At 45.5% G+C, this 24,683-nt stretch overlaps 1 protein-coding gene across 1 annotated transcript in view; it reads right to left on the bottom strand.

Annotated features, from left to right (window-relative positions):
• Positions 1 to 1,143: 1,143 nt before the first annotated feature.
• The window catches only part of DDX4 (DEAD-box helicase 4), a 38,035-nt gene continuing 14,495 nt past the window's right edge, over positions 1,144 to 24,683 (bottom strand). The window contains exons 8-21 of the mRNA XM_079800749.1: positions 18,805 to 18,906; positions 15,714 to 15,755; positions 13,674 to 13,721; positions 13,526 to 13,573; positions 13,161 to 13,303; positions 12,420 to 12,572; positions 11,914 to 12,068; positions 9,708 to 9,837; positions 7,452 to 7,618; positions 4,253 to 4,398; positions 3,277 to 3,376; positions 2,226 to 2,496; positions 1,971 to 2,081; positions 1,144 to 1,366 (exon numbers count right to left, since the gene is read on the bottom strand). Of these exons, the coding sequence (XP_079656875.1) occupies positions 1,280 to 1,366; positions 1,971 to 2,081; positions 2,226 to 2,496; positions 3,277 to 3,376; positions 4,253 to 4,398; positions 7,452 to 7,618; positions 9,708 to 9,837; positions 11,914 to 12,068; positions 12,420 to 12,572; positions 13,161 to 13,303; positions 13,526 to 13,573; positions 13,674 to 13,721; positions 15,714 to 15,755; positions 18,805 to 18,906 (1,703 nt within the window). The 3' untranslated portion in view covers positions 1,144 to 1,279. The remainder of the gene's footprint in view (positions 1,367 to 1,970; positions 2,082 to 2,225; positions 2,497 to 3,276; positions 3,377 to 4,252; positions 4,399 to 7,451; positions 7,619 to 9,707; positions 9,838 to 11,913; positions 12,069 to 12,419; positions 12,573 to 13,160; positions 13,304 to 13,525; positions 13,574 to 13,673; positions 13,722 to 15,713; positions 15,756 to 18,804; positions 18,907 to 24,683) is intronic.

Genomic DNA, 24,683 nt, shown 5'->3' with positions numbered 1-24,683 from the left:
CGCGGTATTATTTTTACTTGCCTGTTTACTCTTTTTATATAAGTAAATAATCCTTTTGTTATCAAATCTGTTCATTGTTTCCTTCATTTCTGTCCTTTGAGCTTACAATCAACTCTCACCTTCAATTCAAAGGTTTAATATTTAACTGTATTTTTGTAGGTTTTTTTGTAATTCACATGAAGTTTATTTTGAATATGGCATGTGGCAGGCATCTAACTAGTAATCCTAACATCTTGTTGAATATCCCTCTTTTCATATGTGATCTCATTTATTAACCAAATTCCTACAAGAAGATGTATGTTGAGGACATGTTGCTTTGGATTTAAGTGAACAATAAGATACACTCAAAACAGATCATTTCTGTCTCCCTACTATTTACACCTCATTGCTTTATGTCTTAATGTTTTGGTTCATTCACTCAATGATCTAAGAACTTCTTACATTCTAGACATAGTAAGTTTAAGATATATAATGGCAAGTGAAAAGGGGGCTGTTTTAAAATATCAAAAGGTTAATTCTGGCAGGAAGGAACAACATTGTTTTTTGTTGATCTAGTCTGTATTCAAAGAATGATTTTCATCATTACATCAGTGTATTCGTGTATATTATGTATTAATATTTAATTTATATAAGATGACTGTGTTCACTTCATTGGTTTCATAACACCAAATTTCCAAAGAGAGGAGTCGAAACTATGCTATGCAACAGAGGAAAAGCGCAGTGGCAAGGCTGAGAGGACAGTCTGCACAGGACAGAAACCACGTTTGGCCACTGAGTACAGAGCTCACGTGCACTCACTGAGCTGCATTCAGGGCCTCTGACCACTAGACGCTGCCGGCAGAGGCTCCTGCTGTCCCCTCCGCCTCACGTTCCAGGGACACACCGTGGTGTCAAAGCCTCCTTGCAAGGAAAACCGAGCCCAATCATTTCTAACCAAGCGCACCACCCACGCTGCTGCTTATCATAGGGTCATAAACCCTAGCCTAAGACTCAGCTAGCATTTGGACAGGAAGCATGTCTACAATCCCTGAAGAATACACTAGAAGGAAGCAAGATGTTTAGAATGCTTTAATCTTTCCAGGCAACACCGTCTGTATCAGCAGCTGCAAAGCTGTAACGTCAGCCTCTCACGTAACTGGTCGGTGAGGGGTTTCAAGGGCAGGAGTAAGAACAGAACGACAGGAGGTACGAGTACTGGGTTTCACACTTCCATTAAAAACTCAAAATCAAAACTGCTTCTCTGCATCAAAACGATCAGAGCTTGAAGGCTGCCGTGGCTTTAATCCCACGACTCGTCGTCTGCTGGGTTAGGGACTGGTGACGAGGAAAAGCCTGCTGCGCTGAGAGTGCTCTTGCCACGGTAGTTCTTTAAGAGAAAGAAAGAGAAAGAGCGAGTTAGTGTGCTGACCGCTCAGGCTCCACTGCCCAGACTGAGAGCGGGCAGCGCGAGTCTCCAGGACCAGCTCTGGGGACAAGGCCCAGCTCCACCTGGGAAGTCAAGGAAAACACTTCAAGCCACTAGTTCTGGCAAATGGAGAAACTAAAAGCTCTGACACCAATGAGTACGCGCAACTACTTCATGATTCCTATGCTCGCTGTTTCTGTTGCCTAGAAACTGACACAACAGAAAAGATGTACAACTCATGTCTCTAGGAATGTATCTTAGTAATCATGTGGCAAGAATTCCAAAAATAAAGAATTCCTACAGGAAGCTCAAAAGATACCAAATTAGAATTTAAAATGCCAGCACACTTGGGAGAGGGGGACTTATGAGTATAAACCTTGATGTTAGTTCCTCACCTTTAACACCAAAAACACCTACATATATGGAATTTAGAGAAATATTACAGGAACCTTCAGGTATAAAAATAATGGCTCAGGCAAATGCTGGCGGTTCTCAGCACGTCACAGTAGCAGACATACTTCCACAGAGTGACTAGAAGCCCCGTCTGAACCGCGTCCCCACCAACCTTCCTGGTGTCCACCGATGTGAACACGTTCTCTCTGCTGCTCCCGCTGAAGCCGGGCACGTAGGTACTGAAGGCGACCTCTTCCAGCCACGCGGGAACGTCCTGCTGGGCCTTTAAAACAATTGAACTTCGTGAACCACATGCGCAGATGCAGCCTCAAAGACCGCCATCCACCTTCCTGAATGCGCTGCGTGCAGTGCCGACCTCCCCGCTGAGGTGAGGACACTCCGTGCAGCTCGACGATGGGACACTTACATCCGACAGCACCTTCACGAGCGGCTGCGCTAAGTGCCGGTCTGACTCGGGATCAAAGAAGGAGACGGCTCTGCCCGTGTTCCCACAGCGGCCGGTGCGCCCGATGCGGTGCACATACTCGTCGATGGTGGAGGGAAGGTCAAAATTGATCACATGCTGGACGTTTTCAATGTCCAGCCCCCTGGCGGCTACTGAAGTGGCCACCAGCACTGGGCACTTCCCGCAGCGGAAGTCTCCTAGGGCCTGCTCTCGCTCTCTCTGCTCCCGGTCACTTGGAAGAAAGGAAAGCACGAATTTTAGGACAGCTCTGAAGAAAACTATAAGGAGAGCCTTTGACATTTGACGTATGAATTTATTTTTAATACCAGTAAAAGCATTTGACATTAAATTTCTTTTTAATACTAGCAACATATGACATTAATGTTATCTCTCACATCTATTACACAGTTCCCGCAATACTCTGAGGTTAGAACACCATCCCCAGCGGCAGATGGGATAACAGCTAATAACATACAGCTAAACCGTAAACTCCAGATGACAAATGTCAAGTCTCACCTATTAATAATCTCTATTAATAATCTTTCTAGTCTTGGAAGAAACACTATTTGATTAGAACACGTTCTTAAAAAATACAGGTTTTTGACAAGTATAACCTCAGCATTCTACACAGTCACTGATTATTTTACACGTGCCAGTGAAGGACCAACACTGCCAGGTTAACAAGTTGTAAGCACGCAGTGCGCCAAGAAGCTTAGATTCGGCAGAGGAAGCCCTGGGCTCTGAGGACCGGGCCCTCCTGCAGGGGCACCTTAGAGGAGTCCCCACTTCTCGGGAGGAGGAGCCCTAAGACAGGCCTTTACCTCCCTCGTCCCTGACACTTAGTTCTAATAAAACCTTGAAATGAAGGTGAAGAATAATAGTTTCGGTTTTGAGAATTCTGAACATGAATCCTACCTAGGTTTCTATCATATTCGTTATATACACTCACGTTTCTGAACAAGCGGCAAGTAGATACCACCTGCCTCCTAGGAAGTGGTATTAATCTACTCACCCATGAATGCTTGTTGTTGATATTTTTTCTTGACAAAGGAAAGTGGCAATAAAATCTGCTTTTTTCTTAGTTTCAACAAAGACCATCGTTCTTTCATCACCTACAATGAAGACAATGAAACTGACTAACATGCAAACTAAAAACTCAGGAGAAGGAAAGGGAGGCGAGGAGGAAACCTTCTCATCCACCACTGCCCTCTCAGCTCCTCCACCAACCGCCCGGTCGGATCGGGACGCAAATATCCCCTCAAGGGTGGGCTCGGGGGAGAGAGAGAAATCCAGTTTGACTCAGCTGTTAAGTGTGTACTATATATATTTCTGAGGGACACCCTGTATATAAATACCAGACACCTTTAAAAAATGCTTTCTTTCTTTTGCTCATTTTTGGAAATCAGATGGTTTCTTGCCTTCTTCTGCCTCTTTCCCTTCCAACTGAGAGAGAGCAGCTACAGGGAGGAGGGAGGCGGGCGTGCAGCCTGTGAGCACTCCAGTTCCTCTCCCTGCGAGGCGAGGGGAGGCCTTAGACGGCCCTCCTGGAAGTTTTGTTTCCAGCACAGCCTCCAGCTCTCCACTCACACAGACTCAGGGGATGACTTTCCATAAGAATGGCTTTGGGGGAAAGGGGACTGGATTTCTCCTCAGTATTCTGAAGAAGTACAGTTAGGTCTTTTAGAGTCCCTTCCAGCGCTAAAACGCTTCCAGTCCATGAACACAGGAGGCCTTCGGAAGCAAAAACGGGAAGCCAGAAATACAGCAGAGCTCACTTTTGGTGGAGAAGAGCTTGATGTAAAAATACGTTACTAAGCCTTTCTATTTTCTAAAGCAAACAAAAAACCCCTATTTTTCTGCTGGAATAGTTTTTAGTCAAATACTGAAAAAAGAAGCAATAATGAAAGTAAACTTACTAAAACTCATACCAAACAACACTTAAGAGCAGCTTTAAAAAAGCAGACTCCTGTCAAGAGGCACCGGCGCACCTGTGTTCCGCAGGGTCTCGACCAGCTTCTCGCGCTTGGAGTACTGGCCCACCTGGAGGACCGTCTGCTGGACATCTGTGCATGCTCCACCCACTTGTCCAACAGCAACAAACAAGTAGTTCGGCTTTAAAAACTCCCCAGCCATCCTTGAAAGACAAAAGATTAGTCCTTCACTTTACCTCTTCCATTAACACACAAAACATCTGCTGAAATCCTGAAAGACAGATCATAACAACTACAACATAAGGTGAATACTTATGTCATCCAAATACTCCTCTCAAAGATCAATATAAAATACGAATCTGCAAAATATACAACTACTAGCGGAAAAGTTTGTGTCAAATAATGGACATAGTAGTTACAACTGCATGTGCTGACCACGCAAAACTACAAAATGTGTGTATAACAATAAAAAGTATGCTCCACTGAAATGTAAGTTTATGCAAAAATTCTGTTCTTTGCTCATTGCTTTTACCATGTAAAATACTGTTTATCAAATCACTAAACTTCAAATGAACTGTTATGAGCAAACCAGTCCTCAGGTCAGTGCTTTTCACGTCGTGACGCACATAGAAAATCTTGTTGAACAAACTGGGCAAAACAATGAGATAAGGGCCCAGAGGCCAGGCCAGGCCAGGCTGTGGATGCTCCCTCAAAAGCTGGCACCAGCATCTTGACAGGCACAAGGTCACCCAGAGACCTGGGAGATGGAGAGGGGAACTGCAGTCGCACAGCTGAGTCTGGGGGAAAAGGGCAGATCCAAACCTACCTTCGCTCCTCCGCTCTCCCTGTCTCCTAGCTGCCTCCTAGAACATCGTGAAACAGTTCAGACTCAGCGCATCCAGAATCTTCATCCATCACTGCTGCTGCTTTCTCCTCACGTGCTTCCTCCTCCCCCAAAGAGGGAAGAGCTTCCTTCTGATCTACCTCCTTCCAGCAAGCACCCGCTCGTCCATCAACCTTGACAGCATCTGCAGGTCCTTCCTGGCCTTCCTCCTCCTCATTCCCTATCCACTGTGCATGCGCCTGCGCCAGGCACGCCGGGGCCTGGGCACTGGGAGCACCAAGATGAAGATGACGGTCTCTGCCTCTGAAGTGCTCACGCCCATTTATATAAAAATAATTACTATACTTTTAAAATGTGCAGTTTAATATTTACACATTTTAATTTTATGGTAGACATTTTAATGTATTTATTGTAACAATCTAGTGTTACAAAAGCACCTACTGAACACTTCTTACATTCCAATAAATGTACAATGTGTTGTAAACAGTTTAAAATGATGTCTACTTAGAAGAGTCTTCGAGTTTGAAGACTGACTGAGGAGGTGGCAGGAAGAGTGTGGCAGAGGAACAGGCGGGCGAGGCATTCCACGCCCAAGGAGAGGAGAGATGAGAAGGAACGAGAGGAGGAGAGAGTGCGGCCCGCCCAGCCACAGGACACTTTCACAGACCAGAACGGACCATTCCAGGAAGCAAGTGGCAGGTGAGGCCGACGGTCACGCGGGAACGTTTGAAAGCTGTTAGTCTGTGGGGATGGGAGACATGCAAGGGTTTATTCTGAATCGATGTCCAGGAGGGTCAGACTTCATTTTAGAGTTATTTCTAATGCAAAAGTGGGGCTGAGGGAGGGAGGCAGTTTAGAAAGCTACTGCCCACAAGCAGAGGGAAACTGAAAAGGCTCTAAATTACGGCCGGAAACAGAGAAGAAACTAACAGATTCGAAACATTTTAGGGATAACTGCCAAGTTGAATATTTTTCAAGGGCAGAGACGTAAAGGGATGTGAGGGAGGATTCAACATAATTCAAAGGACTTGGGCTTAAAAAGACCGTGATCCCAATAAGGAAAACTGGGAAGAGGGAGCAGAAGAGGCTCAGCTGTGGACGTGAGGAGCAGGAGTTGCTGGTAATCCATCCCAGAGGAAAATGCTGCCAAGAGGTTAGAGCTGAGCGCCTGGAGCTCAGGAGAGACCAGGGGTACGGGCAATAGGCGGGGCACTGCCGGCAGGTGCCAGCCAGCGAAACGGACGCTGCAAGGCCTTGGCGAGCTGGAGGGAGGAGCACGGACTCAGGCAGAAGACAGGGACGCGACCGAGGAGTCAGGGACTGAATGATACACAGGACCCACAAGCAGGGACTCCACCCGACTTCCTGTATGTTCCCAGGCTCAGAATCCAACATGGCTCATGAAAGGGCCTCAGCAGACACTGCTGCCCGATGGGGCACACATGGTCATCTGGCCCGGCTGACACCCAAGGACTTTCCTATTTCAGGGTAGACACGCAGACACTGGCTGAAGGAACTGTCGCCAGCCCCGCCTGAGGGCCTGGGGGCGTGTGGCCCCATGCGACTTCTACCAGACCAGGGCCCTCTGCGGAGCACAGGCGGCCCACAGGCCACGTCACACTGGACCTCTGGAGCTGCCACCCAGACAGGAGCCGGCACCGCCCTCCCTGTCCCAGGAAAGACAGCCAGCGCCCGGCCTGAAGAGCCCTCGCTGAGGCAGGCATCACGCCACAGGCACAGGGACTCGGAATCAGGATCTTTCTGTGGGGCCGGGGCCTGGGCACCAAGGGGCGCGAGCAAGAGAGGCCCCCATCCCATCACTCCAGAGACCCGCCAAGGAACCTGTGCTTCCTGCCCCCACGAGGGGCCTGCAGGTCTGGAGGTCTTGGTTCCCAAAAGAGAACAGTCCCGCCTCTGAAAACAGCCGAACTGGGAGCTAACGCTGCTGTCTGGGCACTGCAGGCTCGCATGGCTAAGGGACCAGCAGCCCAAAGAAGTCAGCACACCCCCAGGGTTCTCCCGGCCTCTCACTCCCAGACCACATCTGTCAGCAGCTGCTGTGCACATCTCCTCCCAAGACCACTCCCCCAGCTCTGTGACTGATGGGAAGAAAAGGGACAGTTACAAAGACAACTTCACTGAGTTAGAACTGACTAAATCCTAGCTACATGCTGTGCTATAACACACACACACACACATTTTAATAAAATGTGATGTTAATGCAAAGCCAAGAACAAAGGTAAGAAACAATGAAAACTATGGTCAACTTTTTAGGCATACATCTACTTTTTAAACTATTTTAAAATCTTTAAAAAATCAAATGTTTCTCAAAAATAGGATGTGCATATTGCTTCTGTTTCTATAAAAGCATTTATGTACGTTACAGTTATCTTTAAGAAGAAAAAAACTAACCTTTGAATTTCTTCTGGGAAAGTTGCACTAAACATAAGTGTCTGGCGCTGTTCCTTTGAAGGCATTCCTGGGCAGGAAATTAATTTCTTCATTTCTGGTCCGAAACCCATATCCAGCATGCGGTCAGCTTCGTCCAGAACGAGGTATCTGACTTGTCTAAGACCAATCTTTACGGGTATTTTCCAAGGTTAGAGCAGAGAATGCACACTAGTTAATGCATTACACTAAAATAGTCTCCACATTCCAACTATTAATATTTTCTTAAGGATGAAAATTAGAAATCAATGCAATGAGAATGGTTACGCTTAGATAATACTTTACTGATTATTTCAGTTCTCAATGATCTCTAATGTTTTAAACATTTTATAAGTTATGACTAAAACCAGAACATCTATATCAATACTGCACAGCAGACCTTACGGTACTCACGTGACCATTCTGCATCTTCGCTGCCTGACACACCGGCCGCGGCCACTGCAGCTATATACGCACTTGACCTGTGGCTAGTGTGCCTGAGAAACTGGATTTTAAATTTTGTATCATCTTTGAAGTTAAATAGCCACATGAATGATGAATTGGACAGCACAGATCTAGACTGCATTATCTGATAAAGTCAGATTCCTTGAGAAATAAACATTTCTAACAGGATGACAAATACAAATGTCTTTTAAATGGCAATTTTTTTCTAACTCCTTCAAACCCCGAATAAATTCTCTGTTCTCTAATCACTCAAGAACAACTGGGAAACGCCTCTGACCTTGAACCTTTATTGCTATAAAGAGCAGCACACATTTGTAAACAGGAAACGAATGACTTTGGTACCAACATGGGACATGTTTAGTGACAGATCAAGATGGACCTCTCTGGATACTCTCTTTTTAACTTTATTTTTATTGTTGACACTACTGCAGATGTCCCCATGTCCAACCCCCCTTGGCCCACCTTCCCCGGCCCCTCTCCCCTTCCTGCTGGCCGCCATCACACAGCTGTGTGTGTCCACGGGCTGTGCAGACAGCATGTTCTCTGGCTAATCCGCTCATCTTTTTCATCCGTTCCCCTCCCTTCCTCCCCCTCTGGGTACTCTTAGTAAGTATTCTCAGAGAAGTGCCTTGATGCAGAAAAAGCATGTTTTAGTAACCTCTTTAGAGAAGAGCTAAAAAAATAGCAAATCATGTTCATGAAAGTGAACTAAAAGTACTGTTCAGGGATGTAACCGTGTGGGATGTGAAACCTAAAATAACTACATGGTCCTAAAATCTCCTTAAAGTCTTAGAAAATTAACAATTCTGGTTACTATCGCTCCCACACTTAAATGGCAGACAAAATTATTGCTGTCAAAGGCTTCCTCTAGGGCCGTGGTCGGCAAACTGCGGCTCGCGAGCCACATGCGGCTCTTTGGCCCCTTGAGTGTGGCTCTTCCACAAAATACCACAGCCTGGGCGAGTCTATTTTGAAGAAGTGGTGTTAAAAGAAGTTTAAGTTTAAAAAATTTGGCTCTCAAAAGAAATTTCAATCGTTGTACTGTTGATATTTGGCTCTGTTGACTGATGAGTTTGCCAACCACTGCTCTGGGGGAAAAAAGATTTCATCAAGACACACACTGAGTGGCCAGATTATTATGATCTCTGAACACATAATAATTTGGCCACTCAGTGTGTGTGTGTGTGTGTGTGTGTGTGTGTGTGTGTGTGTGTTAGAGGCCCAGTGCATGAATTCGTGCATGGGTGGGGTCCGGCCAGCCTGGCCAGGGGGAGGGGACATGGGCGGTTGGCCAGCCTGCCTGCTGGTCGAGCTCCTGGTCAAGGGGACAATTTGCATATTAGCCTTTTATTATAGAGGAAACACTGAGTGGCCAGATTACTATGCGTTCAGAGATCATAATAATCTGGCCACTCAGTGTATATGAAACCAGAGAAAAGCATTTATCACATTTTTCTCCTAGTGTGGCTGGATATAGGATACGGATTCTGAAATCAGATCCAGATCTACCTTAGCACTATTAACTTTCTAGAGCTAACTAGGGGGTTTTAAATAAATAACATGATCATGCTGAGCTTGCTTTCCCAAGTATGAAATGAAAAATACTATTTATCTCCTGTTGAAATTATTTCAGTAACACATTCAAAAAATGTGATGGGGGCCTAACATACAAATGGTTATAAATGGTGCTCTAATAAATATCTACATCTTTATACCACTGTCTCCATTTCCCATACCCAAAACTTAATTCATCCGCACAGCCTCCCCCGGGCCTACCTTTTCTTTACTGATGACATCCATCAGTCTCCCAGGAGTAGCACATAACACGTTACAGCCTTGGGCTATCTGTCGAACTGAATGCCCAAACTGGGTGCCCCCATATATGACCACAGCTCTTACACAAGTTCTAGTGACAAGAAAAAAAGTGTTATTTTCTAGTTACTTGAAAATTAGACACTTACATCTAGCAAAACCCATAAAGACAAAACCTAATACATTCAACAACCTTTAAAAAATTAAATTCTTCCCAGGAAGAAGTTGATAAATGAAAAACCATGAAAAAATATTTTATTACGTATCTGATAAAGAGCTCTTCAAAAACAAGGATAAACACCACCACCGCCCACACAAAAATAGAAAAACATGAAAAAATGATTCATTAAAAGCACAAATGACCTTTAAACCTTTTTTTAAGTTACACGTTATTTTAAAAAGGAAAACAAATGAAGATTAATACAACATTTCTCCTCCAATGTGATAACACCAGTCAGGCAGACCGTAAGGAAACTGGCACTCGAGGGGGTAAACTGATGCCACCCATTTCACAACTGTAGTCACTATTAAAATTTAAAAACATATTTTTATTCCAATAAGTTCACACATACGAATTTATCCTTCAGGTATGTCCCCATAACAGGCAAAGATGACTGTATAATAATAAGATTCAGTGCCAACATTATTTTTAGTATTGAAAGATTGAAAACTACCTAAGCATCTAACAATAGAAAACTCAAAATTACAGTCCATCCATCCAAAGGAATACTATGCTTTCATAAAGAGAAAGGGTCAGTTCTGGAATAAGCAATACCACAGCAACACCATTTACAATCACAGGCGACACAGCTGAGTAGGCTACCATTTGTCACGAGGACTGAAATGCACGTGTGGAGGAAGGTGCAAGACGCAGAGCAGGTGGACACTGCTCACTTCCTCCCATGACCACATCCACCTTACAACTGAACTACAAACCCACCCACCTGAGCATCAACTGCGGACAGCTGAGGAAGCTCAACAGAAGCCTGACAACCAAGGGTACAGAAGATGCCACCCGAGACTGGTAGGGCGGGGGGAGGTGCGAGAAGGGCTGGGCCCCTCCCACGAGCGGCTAGAACCAGGAAGGATGTCTCATGGTAAAGGCTCCCCCTTAGGAGCGAGGGTCCCAACCCCACACCGGGCTCCCCAGCCAAGAGTGCCAGAGCCAGGAAGAGGGGCCACATAACATCTGGCCGTGAAAATCAGCAGGGATTCGACCGGTCCAGGTGAGACAGAGGACCCAGGGGTCCTCTTAAAGGGACAACGCACAAATGCTCCTTTGTGGGCACTCACTCTGGGCTCCAGTGAAGGGGTGGAGGCTGGAAGGCCGCCAGAGACACAGGGGGACAGACCGCATCGTGTGGCTCTGGATGAGGGCTGGAGGAACAGCCGCCCATGCCCGTGTCGAGTCCTCTTACTGCACGCCCACAGGCACCGTATTTCCATCAAGGCTCAACTCCCACAGGAGGCCCACAGAGCCTACACCGGAGACTCCTGGAGAGCTGGCCCAGGGGGTCAAGGAGACTGTGTCACTGGGCCCCATAGGACCTACCACTAAGGCCATCCTACCAAGACTGAGAAACTCACCAGTTCTACCCAGTGCACAGAAACAAACACAGAGAGAAGCCAAAATAAGGAGACAAAGAAATATGCCCCAAATTAAAGAACTGCAGAAATCTAGAAAAAGAACTAAATGAAATGGAGGCAAGTAATGTAGCAGATAAGAGTTCAAAACAATGGTTATAAGAATGCTTTATTCATAGTAGCCCCCAATTAGAAACAACTCCAATACCCCCAAATAGGGAAATAAAATATATACACATAATTTTAAAGTCTTTAAGAATTAGGTCTAATTATGAAATAAGCAGTTTTCCATATTTATGTGTAAAAGGACAGAAAATTAGGAACACCTGAAGTTCATTTTTTAAATTAAAAACTACCAGAACATACACCAATATGTTCACTACTTTCTTATCGTTCTATTATCATCTAATTTTTCATGAGCATGTTTCTTTTTACAAATAAGCATAAGCAGGGATTCCATAAACAAGATTAGGAGAAAGAACACTTCAGTTACGTTACGTGACTGTGTTGTGACTGAGCTCTCCCCAAACAGAGCAGAAAGCCTTCTTACAAAACGCTTGCTGTGAGTGGCCTCGGCCGCACTCACCCGAAAGAAAACTTCCTGGCTTCCAGGTAGATCTGGTTGATGAGCTCCCGCGTGGGGGCCACGATGATGCACTCGGGCTCCTGCAGCTCTCGGAAACGGCTGGCGGTGATGCCGTCACGCATCATGTGCGCCAAGATCGGCAAGAGAAAAGCTGCCTGCAAGTTAAATGGCATAATTTACAAATTACCAAGCATCCTCTCTCACCCTCCATCATTTTGGTTTAGATACTACCATGTTCCAGAAGGAGCTGAACACACTTAGAAAAATTAAACATGTTAACTGCAAAACTAGTCTAAGATCACTTCAAAATTCTTTCTTCAGAACTACGAACACCCCAATAAAAGCAGAAACCAGAAGCAAACACTTCAGTACAGTATGTACGACAGTTCACTGACATCATCTTCAAACTTCAATCCAACAAGAGATTCAAGCTCTTTGGGCAAGAACCCAAGTTCAAAAAACGTGACTGTGAGTGCGGGCAGAACATGCGCAGGGAAGGGGCTCACCGTTTTTCCCGATCCCGTCTGAGCACAAGCCATCAGGTCTCGCCCTGCGAGTATAATAGGGATGCTGTACTTCTGCACAGGAGTGAGCTTCGTATAACCAGCCTTAGCAATGTTGTTATTCAGCGTCTGACAGAGATTAGCTTCTTCAAACGTCTACAAGAAAAGGGGAGTGATTCATTTCCATTTATCAACTGCCCATCATTCCATAAACATATTCCATTTGAACTAGTTTTCAGTTTTTTTAATTCCACTCTACAGATGAAAGTTACTTTACTAATACGGCCACTCCACGTACTATCCAACCCGAATCACTGCTCAATCGCGTAAGGAACAGTTCCAGGAGACAGTGGTTCTAAAACAGCTTCTCTGCCCCCTTTAAGCCTGTGAGACACAGATAACTGATCAGTAACAAGAGCTCCTTGTCAACAAGGTCCCCCCCACCTTAGGAAGTCACTCCCTAACCCGCACTTTCTCACATTCTGAGGAAGCACAACTCCTGCCTCTACAAGAAGTGTCCTTCTTAGTAAATGTAAGTAAAATGTGCATCCTGGTTTAGAGCAGCCTGTCCTTCAGCGTAGGCATGAACGCTGTGTAGATGTTAGACCTGGTTTTAAATTTCCTAACATTTATTTACTAAGATGAAATTCTTGTATTCTTTAGGATCAACTTAAAGGGATGTACCATATATTTTGAAACCACAGTTTGAAACACAGTCAATACAGGGATAGTGATTACACTGACCAAAATCGCTGGTGGAACATCGTGTCCAGACACTTCCACGAGAATGCTGTCGTACTTGTCAAAGTTGATGCCTGTCTGATAGTGTGCAAAGATGGCGTCCTCATCCTCGGGCGGGGCAGGTGGGACGTATGTCACTTTGGGTCCTTAGAATTCAATAATAAACAGAATCTACATTACAGGACTAAAGAAAAGTAAGAGGGAAACAGACAAAACTGGCAAAATCAAACTTTAAATACTATAGAATTCCTCAATATTTAGCATTAAAGTTTTCATTTCTAAGTTTAAAAAGTTAACTTCACTTTTAAATATTCTGCGTTTTTATTAAAAGCAATACACATTCTGTGAATCACACAAAACTAATGTACCTTGAGTGTCATCACTTTCTGCTCCTTCAGTTCCTGACTTCCAAGAATCTTAAAGGGAACAAACCCAAAGAGATCAATGTTTTTAGAGCTGGGGGGGGGGGGGAGCTCTCCCTCTAAGAATCAGACCCTCATCTGCAGGAGCACTTACTCTTCCCAGAGCCGGTGATGACTTCTTCATTCAGCCCTTTGTAACCACCTGGCAAGGAAACCCAAGGGACAATCAGTCAAGACCACGGCTGTGCCCAGCTTTATTCCCATTGCTTGTCTTCAAAGAGAACAAGTCTCAAATGGACAGGCGTCTTTAAAGTCCTTTTGCACAAACAATACTTGAGACAATTAAGATACGTAGAATCCTGAGCATTTTAACCTTTTGCACTCAGATGTCGAGATTAAAATTACTCTTTGAATGTATCAATAATTTGAAATATAAAAAAATCCAAATAAATAAGTTTGTATGAAAAGAAACTCCAGTTTTTTATTCTACTGCCGCGCTTTGTAAAATCTGGGGTGTTTAAAAAATTAAATCCCGAGTAGAATAAAGGAATCGAGAAAAAAGGAAGCGAGTGCAAAGGGTTAAGTTTCCTTAGTATTCAAAATGCTGGTTTTATGCAGATGACCCTGTTAAATATTACTATTTTTTTGTTTAAGCTGTTATGTCTCCTAATTCCTATATCCCTCAAGCAAAGGGATTTTCTAAAAGGAACTAAGCATTCACCTGTGTTGGGGTGTCCCCCCAGCACCTCCAGGTCCCACCATTTCCTTATTACAGGGAAAGGCCAGAGAGCAGACCGCCGAGGGGCAGTCAGACACCCAGGCCAAGCGCCATGTCCTCTCCCCTGCTGACACCCAGGACGCGCTTCACTCCCCAGCAAGGAGCTAGGACTGCTGTCCGCAGAGGAAGCTCAGAAGACTCGAGACCCAGGCTTTTTTGAGGGGCCGACAATGCCGCCACCTCCGGCCTGGAAGTGCAGGCCCCAGAAGAAACGCAGGAACCTGTCAGGTTCCTGTCAGCAGAAACCACGCTGTTGCACAAACAGGTGAAGCACAGGGAGCCCCTCTGAGCATCCCAAACCCAACTTCCAGACCCCACGGTGCCGGCAGGACTGAGGAGCAGCGGGCTGCTGCGCTAACTCCTCCCTGTGCACCTGTGACCTTCCTACTTCAGGCACCGCTCCCCTCTGGGCCGCTGGGCGACCATCACAACCCAGAAGAGACTGCACTCCATGTGAAAAGCTAACAAGATGGAGCCTTTTCCTGGGAGCCCTATGCTTTCCTTGTCCACAGAAAGGTCTTGAAATGTTTCTTTTCAAACCGCACGGGAGCATCTGGAGAAGAATCTTTCTAGAATCGGGACTCCAGGACCTGGGCGGGAGTGCTGCTCTGAATGCTCTGACTCGTCATGTCACTGAGGGGTTTCCAGACGGCCCACCAGCTTCACTGGCTTAGCAGCCGGGAAAGCGTGACCCCTCTTACAGGACAGGAAGGACGTGTAACTGAAAACACCCCTCGGAGCACCCCGTCAGATGTACTGAACTTTACCCCCCGCCCCCACCAAATCAAACTGTATCGTAAGAAAAAACACGCTGTTTTAAAATAAGAATCTGTACACAGATGTTCCTCAATCTTCAATATTTACCTGATATTTCACTTCATGGTTATATTATTTATTGAAGTTACTTGCTGATAAATATTAGGCGACTTTCAGTCTTTACTTACTGTAAATGAAGCTTCAGTAAACAACCTTATACACATATTAAGCAAATACATCTACAGCATTAAGTAACTCTACAACAGGCGGTACAAATGTATGCTCCTCCAAGTGTATAAATGCAGTACAGCTACATTTAACTTCAAAAATTAAACTTGTATTACAATCACTTTAACACCTTATAGGTAAACCAAACAAAAACTCACCTTGACCCTCACCAGTGTGCTCAGTGGTTAGAGCATTGGTCTGCCCACCAAAGGGCCACGGGTTTAATTCCTGGGCAAGGGCATTGGGTTGGGGTTTTGATCCCCAGCCCTGGTCAGGTGTGTGTGGGAGGCAACCAATCGATGTATATCTCTCACTTCCTCCCCCCAATCCCTTCTCCCTCTATTCACTCTAAAAATCAATGGAAAAATTATCCTTGGGTGAAGATTAAAAATTAATTAATTAATTAATTAATTAATAAAAACAAACACTCACCTCGCCCACTCCCGCTTCTGCTTTGGTAAATGTCGCCATTGCCTGGAAGACAGGGTTTTGCAGACTCTTGAGAGAAAGCACTCCCCCTCCAGTGCACACACCACAGAGATGTTTCTAATCAGACCTTGAGCGCGTGCTCAGGACTCCTAGTCCCTCGACATCCATCTCTGCAGTCTACATTTCATCTAAACCTTTTTCTCATCTGAATGTTTTCTTTGAAAACTTCCAATTTTTAGATCCCACTTCTAGGAACATATCCCAAGTACTCAGAAACACCCATCAGAAAGAATGTATGCACTCCTATGTTCATAGCAGCACAATTTACCATAGCTAAGTGCCCATCACCAGATGAGTGGATTAAAACCTATGGTACATCTATATAATGGCATATTACGCAGCTGTGAAAAAGAAAGAACTCTTACCATTTGCAGCAGCATGGATGGACCTAGAGAGCATTATATGCTAAGCGAAATAAACCAGTCGGAGAAAGATAAATATCACATGATCTCACTCATTTGTGGAATCTAATGACCAACATAAACTGATGAACAAAAATACACCCAGAGACAGAGAAACATCGAACAGACTGTCAAACCTCAGAGGGAAGGGAGGGGAGGGTGGGGGTAAGGGGGAGAGATCAACCAATGAACTCATGCGTAGATGCATAACCCAAGGACACAGCCAGTGGGTGGTGAAGGCTTGGGAAAAGGCAATGGGGCGGGGGACAAATGTAATACTTTCAACAATAAAGATTTATTAACAAACAAACCTTCCATTTTTAGAGCAGTTTTAGATTCACAGCAAAATTGAAGGAAGATACAGGGATTTCCCATTTCCTCCTGTCTCCACGCATGCACGGCTGCCCCCACCCCAACCTTCAACACCCCCCACCCCTGGGGTGCACCTGTCACAACTGAGACCCTTCCCTGACACGTCCTCACCCCCAGAGGCCAGAGCGGACATCAGGCTCACTCTGTGCTGACCATTCTGTGGGTTTGACAAACATGGAAGGATGCGTATCCACCACTACAGTGTCCCACAGAGCAGTCCCACTGCCCTGAGCACCTCCATGCCCTGCCTGCTCAACCGTCCCCACTGCCCTGAGCACCTCCATGCCCTGCCTGCTCAACCCTCCCACTGCCCTGAGCACCTCCATGCCCTGCCTGCTCAACCCTCCCACTGCCCTGCGCACCCTCCATGCCCTGCTCAACCCTCCCCACTGCCCTGAGCACCCTCCATGCCCTGCCTGCTCAACCCTCCCCACTGCCCTGAGCACCCTCCATGCCCTGCCTGCTCAACCCTCCCACTGCCCTGCGCACCCTCCATGCCCTGCTCAACCCTCCCACTGCCCTGAGCACCCTCCATGCCCTGCCTGTTCAACCGTCCCCACTGCCCTGAGCACCCTCCATGCCCTGCCTGCTCAACCCTCCCACTGCCCTGAGCACCTCCATGCCCTGCCTGCTCAACCCTCCCACTGCCCTGAGCACCCTCCATGCCCTGCCTGCTCAACCCTCCCACTGCCCTGAGCACCCTCCATGCCCTGCCTGCTCAACCCTCCCCACTACCCTGAGCACCCTCCATGCCCTGCCTGCTCAACCCTTCCCACTGCCCCCTGAAACGCCACTGTGCTCCTTCTCCAGGAGGCCATGGAGTTGGGATCAGAGGCACGCAGCCTTTCCAGGTGACTTCTGTCACTTAGCGATAGACATTCAAGGTCCCTCCACATTTCCTCATAGCCTGGTAGCTCATTTCGTTTGAGTGCTGAGTAATAGTCCATTGTCTGGATGTACCACAGTTTATGTACTCACATTTGAATGTTATTCATCAACAATTGTATTCTTATTTCATTTTCTCCTACAATCTCCGAACTCAGAATCACTTCTTTGAAACTAATGCAAAATTTATTTTCCTTTCTCTAATTAAAAGCACAATTTATAACTCAAATTAACTGGTAGATAAGAGAGAAGTAATTCACAGTGTATAAGTTTTATGAGAGGCAAAACTGTCCATGTATTTTTGCCCACAGATCTAGAAAGCAGAAAAAAATCATGAGCCAACCTAGCATACTTGAACATATATGCTAGGTTTACTAATCCTAGAACTGAAAGCGTATGTAAATGATTACTATTCAATAGTGAATTCTATTTCTCACCCGGGCCACTAAACGCTGGTCTCCTAGATCCAAAGAGGCCGCCAGTGCGTGGCGTCCCCTCGTCTTGCTCGCACTCGCTGTCTAGATTTATAGATGATAAAGTTAGATTACTTGTTACTTCTAAGACGTTTTAAAATCATGGGTAAAAAGAAAAAATGAAGTTATAGTGCCAAGAGTTAAAAGATGTGGGTAAAATAGTTTACATTTAATGGGAATCACCTGAGTGTTAAGTACTGCACACAGGATTGCTCCACAAATTACTTCCTTCAGGTACAAATTACTTCCTCAAAATTTTTATTTTCATAAAATTATTTTATAAAAGCATTTAGGATCAATGATTTGTCAAAATATGATACCGGCAAACGTTAAATCACCGGCACAGAGCAGCGCTGTGTCTGCCTGAGCCCCCTTTTCTCCAGAATGGCCCCTGGGCTCCCTCCAGGCCCCACTTTAGAAAGTGCCGAGTCACTGATGTGTCGCACATCTAGTGCATCATCACAAACTCCGCTCTTGGCTTCCAAAGCACTCATCTGTCCTCCTACCTTAGGAGAGACACGCAAGCCAACAGAGCTTCTGAAGGCCGTACCTCAGCCCCCAGCAATGACTGGAGGAGAGGCAGGAGCCACGCTGTGAAAGGCACACTGGGAGAGAGCCATAAGAAGGCCACCTACTGATAAGGTCGGCCACGTTAGCACAGCTCTGAAACAATAACAGGCGTAACACTGAAGAGCTGAGTCACACAAACGCCTAAAAAGATGCATGCTCTCCGACATAAGCAGGATGCGTTCCTGTGTCTAAATAACATAGGTGCAATGTAGGTGGCTGTGCCCCCGCCCCTGTGCGGGGCTATCCTAGCATCCTCCCAGCAACCTCATGGGACAGGCCTTGTCTGTATTGTGTCCTCTTCGCTGAACTGCACCATTTGCACCCACTACTCACTTGGACTTCCCAGGCCAAACCCTCCACGGCAACCTCGGAAGCCACCTCGTCCACCTCTTCTGGGTGGCGCCGAAGCTTCTGAGTCATTTCCATCCTGAAAGCCTAAAACAGCAACACGCACATGAACAACACAGAACAAAGACACTGGGAGACACAGTTTAACGTGAGCCTCGCATCATTCAATGACTTTAAATATTTTAAGGCATGAACAAGTAGTCACTGAGAAGAAACACCATATCCTATATAATAAAAGCCTAATATGCTAAGTGTCCAGTCATCCATTCAACCAACCAAAGAGTAATATGCTAATGATATGCTAAGGCCGCTCAACTGCTCACTATGATGTGCACTGACTACCAGGGGGCAGACAGTTGACCAGTCGCTATGACGTGCACTGACCACCAGGGGGCAGATGCTCCAACTGATAGGTTAGCTTGCTGCTGAGGTGTGGCTGATCGGGACTGAGCAAGATGGGCTGGACATGCCCTGGAGCCCTCCCACGGTTCCTCCCTGGCTGGCTAACCTCTGGCGTCCCTACCCGGCCCCGATTGTGCACCGGTGGGGTCCCTCGGCCTGGCCTGCACCCTCTCTTGCAATATGGGCTGAGGTCCCCCTCCCCCCGAGTGCATGAATTTTGTGCACTGGGCCTCTAGTTTGACTATAAATGCTTAACCCTCTTACTATGAATAGATCTGGCTACAATTTTTAAAAAGCCCCCAGCAGGCTTTGGGAATCAAAACTAAAGGTGACCATAAGGAAACAGGGTTGCCCTTAAAATCCTGAAAGTTGCCACAATTGCATCACTAACAGGATGTATACAGTCCGCAGAGATTAAATAAATCTGTGCCTCTATTTGCTCCTATAGGAAATAGCAAACATGATACTCAAAGCACAGACATGTAGGCACACACACAGTGTGACTTCCGGTTATAAACAACACGTATTTAACTCAACTGAATAAAAAAAAAAATCAGTACAAACAGTTCAAGTAAAATGAGATCCCACCTATGACAGATCAAGAGCAATTCAAAACCAAGATGCCAACTGGGTATGAATGTTTAAATTATGTAGTTTATGAACTTGGAACTATTTATAGTTAAGGAAACTAATCAATAAGAATTCTACAGATACTATTTCTTGATACTGGGTGCTATGTATGCTTAGAACCTATTTATAAAATGGGCAGACAGCTCTGCATCTATCACCTCCCTCCCCTCACAGAGACTCCTCAATCCAGCCACACGTCAGTATTGATCAATACTGACACCCACCTTATTCTTGTAAGTGCTTATTTGTACCTCTTTTGTCTTTTAAGAAACCCTTTCAGAATTTCTCTTCAAGAAAGTCCTTCTGATCTGCTTTTCTACTTTTAGGCATAACTTATTTCCTTGCTTGTGTGTATAAATGAAAGGACATATAAAACATATGCACGTTTAAAATAAATAAAATGAAATGAAAACCTATGCACCCATCACCCAGTTTAACACTAAACAGTCCCCGTACCTTTGCCCTATAATGCGTCACTTCTTCCTGGAAACCTCTCCCCGCCCCCCAATACTGAGTGGGTTTTCATTTCCTTGCTCTTGTTTTAATTTTACCAATTATGTACTTCTCTTTACTCAAGACATGGTTTAGTTTTGCTTTTGAGCTTTATATAATGGGAACATACTTAAACACATTCGTCATGCCTCTTTTATTCACCTGTTTTGGCTGCTGTGTGGAACTGCACTTTACTTTACTGCTGAACAGCACTCCATTTTATGTTCCTATTTCATTCGTGTCTAATCTTTACTTCCTCGGCTGAACTTTCCTCCTCCTTTTCTTAAGTTGAACACCCATCTAATTTCTTTTCTAATGGATTCATTTAAGATTATTACATTTCCTCTAAAAAGCCAGCTGTGTTAGCTATATCCCGTAAGTTCTGACATGTTGTTTTTACTGTCACTCTGTTCTAAATACTTCATTATTTCCATAAGAATTGTTATGCATAAACTGAGAAATTCAATTTCCAAACCACAGGGGTTAGGCTTTTTGTTCTACTTTCATTGTTCTTTAACAAGAAGACATGGCCTTGATATAAATCCTATGCTACACTTTCAAACTTCCCTTTGGCCTTAATAGTCAAATTCTACATATTTTTCTATATACTGGAAAAGAGTATGTAATTTGTCCTTTGGGGGTATATTATTCCACACAGAAATATTAAATCAAGCCTAGTAACTGGTGCTCAAATCTTCTATTGTCTTATTCCTTTCCATTCTGCTCAGTCTACCAGTTTCTGAAGAAAAAACGGTTTAAATCTATAATTAAGGGTTTAACTAGGATTTTCAAAATTTTCTAATAGTTACTTGTATTTTTGCTTTATATACAGAACTAGAAACCCGTTGCACGAAGTTTCGTGCAATAGACTTTCACCTGGCTGCCGGAAGCAGTTTTCTGCCAGCACCAGTTTTCCTCTGGCCACCCGCCGATCAGAGCGCCTCCCGCCAGCGCGATCGGCTACCCCGAGAGGAACTCCGATCCGGGAGGCGCTCCGATCGGCGGGTGGCCAGAGGAAAACTGGTGCTGGCGGAAAACTGCTGCCAGCAGCCACGCAATCGGCCACCACCAGCGTCTTCCGCCGGCCCCAAGGGTCCTTCCGCAGCGTTGGCCTAACGGCCGGTGGGAGGAGCGGGAGTCGGGGACTCGCGAGTCCCCGCCCCCCGCTCCTACCGCCAGCCAATCGGCCACCCTGAGTCCCGCCCCCCACGCCTCCAGCCGGCCCAATCGTGGGCGTAGCGGAGTGATGCAATTTGCATATTGCCTTTTTATTATGTAGGATGTTGTTAGATTCGAACCATGCTCAGAACTAATGTCTTCAGAGTGAGCATGCCTTGTATCATTAATTATTTGTCACTAATATGCAAGTCTTTTATCTCCTGCTAGAGGCCCGGTGCACGAAATTCGTGCACAGGGGGACAGGGGAGGGGGGTGTTCCTTAGCCCAGCCTGCACCCTCTCCAATCTGGGACCCCTCGGGGGATGTCCGACTGCCCATTTATCTGCCGGCAGTCAGATATCCCTCTTTCAATCCAGGACCACTGGCTCCTAACCACTCACCTGCCTGACTGCCTAATGCCCCCAACTGCCCTCCCCTGCCAGCCTGGTCGCCCCCAACTGCCCTCCTCTGCTGACCTGATCTTGCCCCCAACTGCCCGCCCCTACTGGCCTGGTCACCCCTAACTCCCTGCCAGCCTGATCTTGCCCCAACTGCTCTCCCCTGCCAGCCTGATCTCGCCTCTAACTGCCTCTGCCTCGACCCCCACCACCATGGCTTTGTCCGAAAGGAAGTCAGGCGTCCGGAAGATGGCCGGTTGACCCAGTCTAATTATCATATTACCCTTTTATTAGTATAGATTTCTATATCAGCTTCTTTTAACACTGACACTTTTTCTCTTTATTTTTGGTTCTGCAATAAAATATATTCATGTAATATTGTGATTATCGACATACGGATTTTTATTTCTACATCTTATTTGTGTTTTTAACTGAGTTTCAATGCTTCTTGTGCTCCTTTTTGTCCTATTAGATTTCCCCAGTTGCTGTATTTTATTTTATGCTTTTACTGATATCCTTTCATTTCACCACTAATACTTAAATATTTAAGTATTATAAACCTAGACTCCTTCCTCCAAAGCTCTGTCCTTCTATTGGATTTCCTCCACCAGGAAGTTGTATGGTTTATTTATCCTTTTTCTGATCACCCTTAAATTCTACCATATTTAAGAAATATTTAAATTATTTTCAATCGATTCTCCTTCCTACTGAGCGGGCAAAAAACCCCACACCCACATACACAAAAAAACAAGTCTTTGCTAGTATTTTGGTTTTCTTGTTTCTAAAACTGCCTAACTTAATCTCAGCAGCAGCAGCTTATATTAGATTTACCCATTTTAAAATGTTTATTTACTTACTAAAGGCCTGGTACATGAAATTCATGCACTGGTGGGGGGAGGGGGCGGTTGTTCCCCCTCAGCCCGGCCTGCGCCCTCTCGCAATCTGAGACCCCTCAGGCGATGTCCAACTGCCAGCTTAGGCCTGCTCTCCATGGGCTGCTCCCTTAAGCCCATGGGAAGAAGGCCTAAGCTGGCAGTCGGACATCCTTAGTGCTGCTGCGGAGGCGGGAGAGGCTCCCACCACCACCACTGCACTCGCCAGCCGTGAGCCCGGCTTCTGGCTGAGCGGTGCTCCCCCTGTGGGAGCGCACTGACCACCAGGGGGCAGCTCCTGTGTTGAACGTCTGCCCCCTGGTGGTCAGTGCGTGTCATAGGGACTGGTCATTCCACAGGTCATTCTGCTGTTTGGTCTATTTGCATATTAGGATTTTATTATGTAGGATGTTGGCTCATCATTGCTTTCTACTCCTTTCTTCCTGCTCAGTCCCTTCTTACTTGGACAACTTAGTACTTCTTTCCTCAATGGCCTGAGTACTAAACGCGGTCTTTGTCTGCATAGTACTGTTTCTCTCCGGCACCTGAACTGCATGAGCTCACCCACCTGGGCTCGGAGCTTCTCTCCTGCGGCACCTGATCCTACTATCCTCTCACCTGCCTTCACCATGAAAACACTTCTGCTCTCAACCTACTGATCTTCTTCAGGTGCATCTTTTTGCCCTGCTAGTTCTAGGGTTTTTTTTAATCTTTGTAATATTGTAATTTTAACACATGTGTAGGGTGTGAGTTTATTTTTATTTAATTTGCTCGGGACTCAACGTGCCTCATTAAACTGGAAAAGTCTCATCTGTTCTCTTCCTACCTCCCCCCCCTCCCTCCTTTTGTGCTCTCTCCTTAGCTGTGCAGGCACATGTTGGAATAAGAGGACTTCTCAGTCTATCTTCCAAATCTGGTAACGGCTTTCAGGTTTTTCAAATTTAGAGAATTTCCTCCTCCGATCTACCTTTGGGTTCATTGGTTCTATTCATCTGTGTTTAATATGATTAATCCAGCCATCATTTCCCCCACTCTGTTCTTTTCTATAAATTTAATTTGGTGCCTTTTCAAATACACCTCTCTGTGGAGCCCAAGACCCTATGATGCCCCAGCATCTCTGGTGTCCACAGCTTAATGCCCATCCAGCAGAGGCTCCTACTCGTAAGTGGATATGCATGAATGATGCCAGTTCCAAGTTACATGCGGAGCCTAGGAACTCGAGGTGAAAAGCGCACAGGTGTTCTGCAGAATTAAACATCTGCACAATCTTTTTTCAAAGGCAGGGGCAGAAACACCACATATCCTACATGGTCTTAAAATTATCATCTTTGCCTGGCTGGTGTGGCTCAGTGGTTTAGTGTAGACCTAATGAACCAGGAGATCATGGTTCAATTCCAGGTCAGGGCACATGCTCGGGTTTGCAGGCTTGATTCCCAGTGTGGGGTGTGGAGGAGGCAGCCGATCAATGATTCTCTCTCATCACTGATGTTTCTCTCTCTCTCTCTCTCTCTCTCCCCCTCCCTCTCTGAAATCAATAAAAATATATTTTTTTAAATAATCACCTTTGTTAAAATAAATGTTAAAAAGCAAGAGTGAAATATTATGGAAGTCAAATATGTATAAACTTAGAGCTATACTTTTCAATACATAAATCTTTAAAAATGTTGAAGAAAAAAGTCATTAAAAGGTATGTTAATCCTTTCTAAAAATACAGATAGTATGCATACCAATCTATCTATATAAAAGCCAAAGCGACTGTTTGACCAGTAGTTATGACGTGCACTGACCACCACGGGGCAGACGTTCAACGCACAGGCATGGAACTATGGAACAGACTGATGAATCTCAGAGGGAAGGAGGGACGGGGGAGGGCGGGAAGAGATTAATCAAAGATCTTATATGCATACTAGAA

Source organism: Cnephaeus nilssonii (genome assembly GCF_951640355.1).
Source record: "Cnephaeus nilssonii genome assembly, chromosome: 2".
Classification (NCBI taxonomy): domain Eukaryota; kingdom Metazoa; phylum Chordata; class Mammalia; order Chiroptera; family Vespertilionidae; genus Cnephaeus; species Cnephaeus nilssonii.
This window is presented reverse-complemented; position numbering and strand designations above follow the sequence as displayed.